General features: G+C 30.3%; 2 protein-coding genes and 1 pseudogene across 2 annotated transcripts in view; 1 reads left to right on the top strand and 2 right to left on the bottom strand.

Moving 5' to 3' along the window:
• Positions 1 to 1,956, bottom strand: part of LOC115244188 (estradiol 17-beta-dehydrogenase 11-like) — a 9,325-nt gene extending 7,369 nt beyond the window's left edge. The window contains exon 1 of the mRNA XM_029821640.1: positions 1,751 to 1,956. The gene's annotated coding sequence lies outside the window, so the exon portion shown is untranslated. The remainder of the gene's footprint in view (positions 1 to 1,750) is intronic.
• A 3,645-nt stretch (positions 1,957 to 5,601) lies between these two features.
• On the bottom strand, positions 5,602 to 8,713 carry LOC115244212 (annotated as a pseudogene).
• A 543-nt stretch (positions 8,714 to 9,256) lies between these two features.
• Positions 9,257 to 10,805, top strand: part of LOC115244170 — an 11,589-nt gene continuing 10,040 nt past the window's right edge. Inside the window, exons 1-3 of the mRNA XM_029821605.1 lie at positions 9,257 to 9,448; positions 9,850 to 9,979; positions 10,043 to 10,240. Coding sequence (XP_029677465.1) covers positions 9,257 to 9,448; positions 9,850 to 9,979; positions 10,043 to 10,240 — 520 coding nt within the window. The remainder of the gene's footprint in view (positions 9,449 to 9,849; positions 9,980 to 10,042; positions 10,241 to 10,805) is intronic.

Consider the following 10,805-nt stretch of genomic DNA (forward strand, 5'->3'; position numbering starts at 1 on the left):
ATTGTAATCGGTGACTTTCGGAAATCTTAATAACCCATACTGCAATACAATTCTTTCTCTCTGATAAAAAACGAAATATACTAACAATAAGTACAAAGAGACTTTACTCTTTTTAAAGAAATCACGATATTATCGTTTTATTGATTGAGGTTGAAATGGAGGGAATTTGATTTGTGTACAGTGATAGACAGATGATCATATCTTATGATGCATTTAAGTGTAATTGTGCAGAATCATCTTTAGTTAGATCTCTTACGTCAGGTTCAAAGTTTTACTATACATATACATACATACGATCGCAATGTATGATCTGATCTGCAATCTTAACAGATAATCCAGAAAAACTGGAAAAAATAGAAAAACCGAGATCTAGATTGAATTTTGACTGACAATCTCTATAATTCCGATAATAGTATTGAACTAGTTCTAAGAGGCAATTCGAGGTAAACATCTATATATTTTCCGTTGTAATATGTTTCTCGGCATGCAAGCCACGCCAAGATTTCCTTGTATCCTTGAAACAAGATTGTAAAGACTAATATATATCGCGCAATTTTGTGCTTTTATGTTTATTTTCTAAATGGCATTTTATTATTATAGCTATTTATTATAATTATTATATTACTGTAAAATTATTGTATATATCTCTCTATATATAAATATATAAAATTATACTAATATATTATAATTATTATTACAATTACATCTTATAAATTACTATGAAATTACATATTTATTAATGTAGTGACTTCAGAATTTATTAAAATACCGGTTTCCAATGTTAAGTAAAATATGGGGATTTTATATGGAGCTATGAATCTTCTGCAAAAAAAAATTTAAAGACACCAAGATATTACGAAATAATTTAAGCACTAGACACCTTGAATAAAACTAGAATTTGTATTAATTAAATCTTCTTCTCTTCTTCAGTGAGACCAATTAAATTTTTTTTAATCGACGACTTTTTTTCAGTTTTTCTCATATTCCGCAATAATTTAAAGAAACAGAGAGACTAAAAAATATTCTTGAAAGAATCATAGTAAATTAAACCGTAATTTGATCAGTTCCAATATTTTTCTTTAATCTAGTAGTCGAAATTAAAACTACAACAACCGTTAAATGTCTTTTTCGTAACTGTAACTAAACTGTAATTTTATTTTGTCATGTCAGCAGAAATGCAGTCGAATCAGCAGTGAAAGATCATCAAAAATATCAAATGTTTTTTTCCATAGATAATAAATTTTTCAATAATCTTCAGGTCTTTAAATTACCTGCATTACTCTCTACAAACTTTATACATAAAAAAAAATTACTTTACTTGTAATATACACAATTACAATGCATACAATTTAAATAAACTGTAATATATTAATTTCCAAGTTCGTGTTGAGATCGTATCATATCTTCATGAAATTTTAATAAAAATTTAATGAGCGCTAGAAAATTAAAACAGAAAAATGATATATTAGATCTCAAAGATTCGCCCAAAAATAACAATAAAAAGTATACTTTGAAAATCAATAAAAGATAAAATAAAGATGCAAGGCACTTTAAGCTTCTTGTTTTTATCATAACACAACTTCTTATTTTATGATAACACAAATTAAATTTTAAAACACGATTAATATTACTGAAGATGCAGCTTGGCTATCTTGATACACTAGTTTGAACAATTCTTCAAAATTTGCTTCACGTTATACACAAAAATACATGCGTGAGGAGGAAATGCACTCTTGGCGCGAAACGTTACCCTGTCAGACGCGTAGATCACTGGATCAGCCTGAATCTCCAGGTTCCTCGACAGTTTCGTGAAGGTAGGGAACGCGTGGGAGCAACGATTCCACCGTAATGGTGAATGTAACAACGACGGCGGCAATAGTCAGAACGCTCGAACGGTCAGAACGCTCGACTCGCTTGAACTTGACTGAACGAAACACTGCAACCAACTCGGCAATAAAGTGTGTAGGCAAGGTCGTCGTCTTGTTTGTCATCTTCGTTTTCTTCCTCACTCGAGTGTGTGTGACGCACGAACCTGAACTTTAGTGCCATCACTCGATGATGCATCCATCCATCGATCATATTGAGCTGAACTTGATTTTCCACTCTAGTTTCGATCTCGATCAGGCCACAGATCGCTTTAATTAGGGCATTTTTGGTTTGATAAAAAAAAGAAATTTTATTCTTAAAAATTATAGCAGCGTATATATTATAGCTATAAATCTTTTACTTTCATTGCTCAGAGACAGAAAAAAAATGTAAATCTTTAAACAAAAAAAATTCTTAGAAAAAACTGTTTACTGAAAAATCAAGAAACTCATAAATATATACGACAGTAACCTTTCTATCACAGAGTAACCCATGTTTAATCATATCTTAAAGCGACAATATCTTATCCATTCTAGACACGTGGCATGTGTACACAAACTTCTGAACGTCTCAATATATATAGATATAATCAATACATTTACGTCGAAGAAAACTATAAAAATTATAAAAGATTATAAAAGATTATTAAAAATTATAATTGTACATATGTGGAGTTTACAATTGCATATATTATTTCCAATGCAGAGAAGAATTTCGATAGCATTATAACACTATTATTTAATAATTACTACTTAGTAATTGTTTTGGTACATATACATATAAAGCAAGAAACTCATTTTGAATTGCAAATACTTTATATAATATGAATTTATAATGTTATCAGCATGCTTTTATTTAATCACAATATGTAATTTTGCAATAAATTCTATGAGAAGTAAACATTTCATACAGAAAGGTCAATAAAAGGTTGCTTTAACCTTGTACTGCTTTAATAATATGTTGAAATATTAACGGAAATAAGAATAGTTACACAGTAGTATGGCAATATTAATCACACGTTTTCTCTGATTAATGCGATAACGAATGACTGTATCATAAAAAGGCTCTAAATTAAGTAAATTTGGAAACATTGACTGCATAATCTATACTTAGACAACACATGTCTCCAAAAGATGTATAAAAATAATTTAAAAATGTCTGATCGTCCTTTAGATATTTTTTTATACTGTCTGGATAGTGGAAAAAGAACAAAAACATCCCGATTCTTCAACTCTGTAGATCTTTAATCCGGTTTCTTTTACTACGTTGAGTCAAGGCCACTGCCCTTCCAGCGTTTCTCGCGCATACCAAAATAGCTTTTATGTTTCTTGTCTTCCATAAAATCAACTCAATGCATTCAACTTTTTAGTTAATATGCATTTACTTTTTCTTAGAGTAAATTAGAGTACTTATATTAGTTTTAAATTTATATAATTTAAGACAGAATAGTATGTACAGTTCTTCATATTTCTTAATTTTTAATGTGCAATCATAAATCTTGTCTTTTATCAAGAAGTCATCTATTTGTATTTTAATGATACTTGGAAACGCGATGAGGTAACAAAACATAAAAGTATAAGAAGTACAATGAAACCGAATTATCTCAAGGCTAATCTCCATATTACTTACACGGCATCGTCTTGTCTGTAAATTAATTCGCGCATGAAGGGTTTTGTTACTCGCATTGAAACTAAGATATACTAGTAAAGAACTGGATTTGTCTGAAAAATTTCGGACTTTAAGACTGTTGCTGACTAACAAGCTACTCGAATATTAGTGTGTTTCTCGTTAAGATACGCTTTACTTTGCAACAAATTACATTGATTATAGTGAAACTCAATCGCATGAAATGTTACATAATATTATATTTATTGTAATGCCTCGTTCATTTATGTTTTAATAAATTATTTTACATATTTTATATAGAGAATAGAACCTATTTCATAGAATTATAATAATAAAGATAAATTATATAAATTCAATATGTGGCATTTGTGAGAAAATCGTAATATAAAATCTCAAGAAAGGTACGTCCGCTCATTGAGTTAAGGTCACATACATGTTACTTGTCATATATTAGTTGCCACTATTTTAACGTTATATTTCATATGGCGAAAAAAACCACGATATTAAAGCGAAAAAATCATGAATTATATTTTATTTATGCGCATATTATTGCCTTGGAATTTTACCAAGGAATGAGGTATCCATGTAAATAAAGTATCTATACAGGGTGGCCCTGAACGTTCCAGCCAGACTTTGAGATCTTATAGAAAATTTAATTCTGAACAAAAAATTTCCTATAAACATGGGTCGAAAAATGCTTCCTTAAGAAGTTATCGCTCAAAAACCTCTGAAATCGTGATTATTTTACACATTTTTCCAAATATCATGGAAAATGTGCGTCTTTTAACAAAAAGTACCGAAACAAAAGTTGTAGAAAATTAAATTATCTTTCTTTAAACTAGAATAGCACGTAATAGTAGAAAATGAATAAAGACGTGAAAAAACTAACTGCTCTCAAAATGTCCCCTCCTAGCTTCAATACACTTTCGGCATCGAGTAATGACCGATCTAGTCGCTTTACGGATTTCCTCCTGATTCAACTTTTTGTTAAAAGACGCCGTATGCGCATCTAACAATAAGTAACAAAAGCACTTTTTGTACGTTTGAAACTGGTTATATCAAAATCTATGGAACGTACAACAATCATTTTGATCTCATTTGAAAGATAATTTAATTTTCTACAACTTTTGTTTCGGTACTTTTTGTTAAAAGACGCACATTTTCCATGATATTTGGAAAAATGTGTAAAATAATCACGATTTCAGAGGTTTTTGAGCGATAACTTCTTAAGAAAGCATTTTTCGACCCATGTTTATAGGAAACTTTTTGTTCAGAATTAAATTTCTTATAAGATCTCAAAGTCTGGCTGGTACGTTCGGGGCCACCCTGTATAAACAGGGAAACATTTTTCTTTTAATTTGCTTTGCACACAGTTTAAGATGGCAGTCGAATAAAAATTTCTAAGTGCACTCGCGACGCTAAGTAATACGTAATTAGGCAGCGTAAAATCATATACCGGGCGAGAAATCTGCAATTAAAATTGTAAAAATCACAGAAGTGAAACAAGGATAGAACACTTGGCAATGTGATTTATTACACGATAAGTACAATCCCGTTGAAAATTGATAAAAAAATATGGTGATTCGTATATTGCCGAGTGCTGATCGAGGCCGATGTTATTAATTATATAAGCAGCAATTCGACGATAATGACTCGTATCTCTGACCGCGCATTTGATATGTCTGGTTTACTTTCTAAAAGAACGCTATTCCTTTTAATGTGTCCCACGTCAGTCATTGACCTTTTTATAACTGTAGGATTGTAGTTATATTATTCAACAACATCGTGAAAAAATCAAAAATGTCCATTATCAAAAATCATCAATTTTTTAAGATGTGTATAAAATCTATCTTACAAGATATATTTTATAATAATTATAATTTGAAAGAAAGTTCACGGAAATACTAAGTTGCATTAAACGAACTTAAAACCAAAATAAAGAATAGCTTATATATAATAAAAAATAAAATTAATTGTATAAAAATATTTATTAATCTAATGATAAATTATTACTCTATAAAATTCATCTTGTTTTAACGATTATGTAAAGTCTGTATCTAATAAATAAATATAAGCATTTTCACTTTATACAATTCCTCTAAGCTAAGCTTACTCTAAATCTAATTATAAATTCATTACATCCTTTTCTCTTTGTTTTCGATCGACATCCGCTAAAAAATCTAGTATCAAGCGCATTACGCTTTCCGGAACAATTCTGAAAAAGAAACGAAATTAAAAAAGGCATATCATCGTGTAAAATTTCTATCAGAGATAATTATTTATAAATTAATTGCAAAGCTATGCAAAAAAAAATATTATTAAATAATTGTCGGAAGCAATGCGCATATTAAAAAGAAATTATTTTTTATACATTCGGCGCAATTTTATATATCTATTTTATCTATACCTATTAATCGCGTTCAATGAAAGGAGACACCGCGGTATTGAGTACTCTGTGTAATTTCTTTGAATTGCTTTAATTATCTCTCGGGCAGCATATTCTGGCGTCACGACGCTGAAGATATAAGGAAATCTGCAATTAATTCTGGATTAAAGTTTCTTTCTAATTCACCACATAAGAACAGAAGTAATTTAACGAAGCGGGCACAAGAAAATGTTATTGTAATAAAAAAAATATAAATCATATATATTGCAAATATATTCATTAAGAAAATCATTCTTCGTATAGTAATTTCTTTGTCAACTTTCCGCGAAGTAATCAAGTCACTATAATCGATATCGTTATATAACCGCTTGATAATTTTGTAGTATGTAATGAAACTTAAATTTATACAAGTACAAAGTATTTTTAAGTTCTTTTTTCTCTGTAAAATTATAATATAATAAAATTCCATTATATATAAATAACATCAAATATTTCCCCTTAAAATTTTAATTTCATGATCTTAAAAGAACAAAAGCTAAAAATCGTCGGATATAGTGAAGTATAGAATAGTATATAATTTTTTAAATTAAATTTTAAATTTTTACGACTCGGTTTCACTTAGCGTATGTTAATCAATTATATCTTGCGCGCATTTAGACTACGTTAAGATTGATAAAGCGACGCGGTTCGGGCGCAAATTATCACGCTTGTGCATCGACATAAACGCAATGCGGAAGCATCGACACGAAATCAGACACTGTCTATTAGAAAGTACTCGACCAATTAATAACGCGTTGAGTACAACCGTGTGGTGCAATAAATGATATATTGCAATTGCGTCGTATCATATCTCTACGCACACGTCTTCCACTAAAACATCTTACAAAACGTAGCATTTATTATTGCCGGTGACTCAAAATGCGTTTTCACCTATATTTGGGATCCTTCGCTAATCCGGTGTCCACGTAAAACGGATAAATCGTCGTGAAATGAATGTTAGATTTTCTCTCGTCTAATCGCACTTCCTCGTGTAGGGCCTCCATAAGACCTAAGAAAATCAAATTCATGGAAAATATACCGCGAACGAAATATCATATATGCGAGATACCTCTCACGGCAAACTTTGATGAGCAATATGCCACTTTTTGCGACACCCCGTACATGCCGCACATGCTACTTATCGCTACTATGTGACCGCTATTTTTCTGCAGCATCATAGGCAGAAATGCCTCTATCGTCTATTTGAAACAAAAATCATTATAAAACATTTTACACACATTTTGAGAAAAGAAAGATATTTTATTAATTTTGAGAAAAAAATGTACTATTCCAATAATTTAAAAATACTAACAGGAATTATTTAAATTGATTGAACTCGAAGGGAGATTGTAAATAAATGTATTACCATTATTAAAAAATAGATGCATACCCAGAAATGTGAAAGCACATTAACGTTGAATGTTTTCTCCACATCATCCGGATCAAAACTTAGATATGGCTTATGATATAACACAGCCGCATTGTTAATGAGTATCGTCACATCCGGCACGCCAATTTTTCTCATCAACCGCACCGTCTCTCGCACTTCCAATCTCTGTGAGACGTCGACCACAAAACCGTAAACCTAAAGACTCCCATATCTTAGCTATGCGTTTCATGATTAAAAATGCTCGTGTGATACATTGTCTCTCTTGCCCATAAAAAAAAAACATTTAAAAATAAAAGTATAGAGGATATAACAAAGTAGAATATATGATACTACTTAATATAACGTAATAATATTATATTATATTAAGTTAATTATTAATATGATATTTTTATTATATTGCATAAATAATTAAAATATAATAAGCATTTAAATATATACTTCTCCGCCATTTTTCGACACTTCCCTCATCGTTGATCGATTGTTATCAACATCATTGTCCCAACAAATTATTATACAACCCATCGATGACAATTGGATGGCTAACTCGCGGCCGATACCGTGACCGGCTCCAGTGATCTAATTTCAGTGTTCAAATAATATCATTTCCGTGTATATATATATATAGTGCATAAAGTCATTGCAATCACTTCTGCTCGTTTCGAAAAGGGAAACTTACGAGAACGGTTTCACCTAGTAAACGTTTCATGGAACGTGGTACAATCATTCTGAAAGTTGCAATTATCATCGCCAAGCTTATTTTTGCTGATAGAAGAGATAGATCCAGAAATAGCCGGTGCAATTTAATGTCTTTGAAGATACGTTGAATACTCTTCATCTTGAAATAGATGTTAAAAATGTATCCTGTCAAACATAAATGTGATAATAAATAAAAATAAAATTCTTCAGTTTTATTCTGTTACAGAATATCCAAACATGACGCCTCTTTACAATTGTAACTTTTTCACGCTCACACAACCACGTTATTAACCATCATTATAATTTTTATTACATAAATCTAATTTCATATTTAACTGCACAGCAAAAAGTAAAAAGAATCATTTCCAAAGTAGTAAAATTTAGATTGAGATTATTGCGATCTCTTAAAGAATGTTAGAAAGTATAAAACTAAGTGAATAGAAATGGGAGAAAATAAAAGAAAAATATCCGCACGTAAATATTCTGGTGAACGCCCTGTGATTTCGTGACGTAATCCTTAGCAAACCGTAATATTCACCGAGCACTTTCCTTCCTACTCGCGAAACGTTGTCAGTGCGGCAGCCAGTTTATTTAAGGATCCGGAAATTTGTCAAACGCTATTTTAACAGGATAACTATGTCATCTGTCATCTGACAGTTTGTAGCCATGACATTTATATGCGAATTTATAATGCCGATCGTAGACACCTAAGAATCTGCCGTTCTTCTTTTCTTTTCTCCCCGAAAAATTTCGGCTATATTAAATTTTAAAAAATGAAACTCTAATAACATATTATGTGTATCACGCTTTTTTACTTAAAAAAAAAAAAAAAAAATTTTCTTGAAAATATTTTATTTAACTTTTATCTAAATAAAATATGTAGATAAAATACTAATTTTGTTATACTAATCTTGTAATATTAATCAAAAAATTTGCTTGAATATATTTTATTTAAATATCTAAAAAATAAGTTTAATAAAAAAATATACAAGTCTTGCTGATAATTTAAATGGCAAAAAAACAGCGTCTGCTCTGCTGCGACGTAAATTTCCGATTGATATCGTGTTCTTTGTTTTATCTTGCAGAAAACTTTCGATCCTTTCAAAGGAGCGGTTGTCAAGAAACGTTTAGTTTTTAACGCGGAAAATGTACCCCTGCTTTCTCTATCTCCGTGCTAAATAGAGTGTGAAATTGAACCTCTCCTCTCGCGATTTATAATCAAGTAAACATTTGATCAGGAGACTAAAAACAAGATGTTGAGAATAAGAAAAATTGTCGGGCATCCGAAATTACAAAGATTCTGGACGAGATGGCGGATTCTTATGTGGAAAGCCGTACTTATGCGGCTGCATAATCCAATAACCACTGCACTGGAAATTATTATAGCCATTATCTTCTCGCTACAAATGCGTTTGATATTTGAACCGCATGCTCTTTATTCGCAGGTAGTTGAAGTAGTATTGGCAAAATTGTGTATCACAAATTGAATTTATTACGTAATTCTGTTATATAACTCAATTATCTTTCATGATATTTATTGATATTACATCTAATATTATGCTTCTCGACATTTTAGTTCTAATCTTTCAGATAATATCAAAATTATGCAAAATAGTTTACAAAACATTAATTTTATTAGATATAAAATTGCATAAATAAGTAATAAATAATAATTAATTAATTAAATCAATAAAAAATATATTCATATATTTTTGCTAAATATTTAAAAATTACAACTAAAGCTGCTTTTTAATTATATACATACAATTATCTAAATTATAAATAATCTAACATTTTTTATATATAATACATGTGTGATATTTCCTATACATTTATTTATACAAAGGATTTGGATCGATACAATCGAGATGATATTCTGGCGAAATTGCCGAATGACGTGAACTGCTGGTATGCACCAAAAAATGCATTTATAGACGAGTTGATGTCGAAAGCCGCAAAAATGCTTCGTACGAATGGTAAGATTATCTCGAAGATATTTAAAACGAGAAATAGAATAAAAACTACATGTTGCATATCAGTTCAAGCAGCCGATAGCGAGATCAATCTCGTGAATTTGCGTTACACGAAAAATGACACTTCCAAGGTACTATGGGCGATCTTTGAGATCGAGAAACTTGCATCTGGTAAACCAAAAGTTTTAAAATATAAAATACGCTCGTCGGAAATAGGAGAGAATCGAATAATTATGATGCACGAGAAAGAACCTGCCCATAAAGGTGTTTATCAAATATATTTTTTGATAAATAGACGTTAGATTGTAGCTTGATATTTTAAATTTCAAATTAACTCAAGATCTTTGAAATTCTATTCCCGAGGAATTTTGCGTTTAAAAAATATTTTTCACAATCTTGTAAATCATCTCTTAATTAGTAGTGTAATTATTGCAGTAATCCATAAATGTGATAGAATCTTATTTATATTGACTTTAATCTTAAGGACGTACCGTAGTAAAAAATGTAAATTATTTTTGTCAATGTTTATGGTTGAAGATCCGTACGTGTTAAGTGGTTTTATGGCTCTACAAATTGCAATTGAGAAATCCTTCGTCGAAATGTGGACGAATCCGACACTACCGAAGATCGCTGACGATGTAAATTCTCTTGAAAATACTAATACAAAATTTTAGCAATATAGTAAAGATTATTTTAAGCAAGAAAATGTAGTGAAATTAAAACGATCAACAAAAGTAGACGTTTTCCACAGTTGACTATCGGCCGATTTCCGTTTTACAAAATGGATTTTTTACTTCTACCGTCTGTCATTCGACCTAACATAAGTATA

Source organism: Formica exsecta, unplaced genomic scaffold, assembly GCF_003651465.1.
Source record: "Formica exsecta isolate Colony F162 unplaced genomic scaffold, ASM365146v1 scaffold80, whole genome shotgun sequence".
Classification (NCBI taxonomy): Eukaryota; Metazoa; Arthropoda; class Insecta; order Hymenoptera; family Formicidae; genus Formica; species Formica exsecta.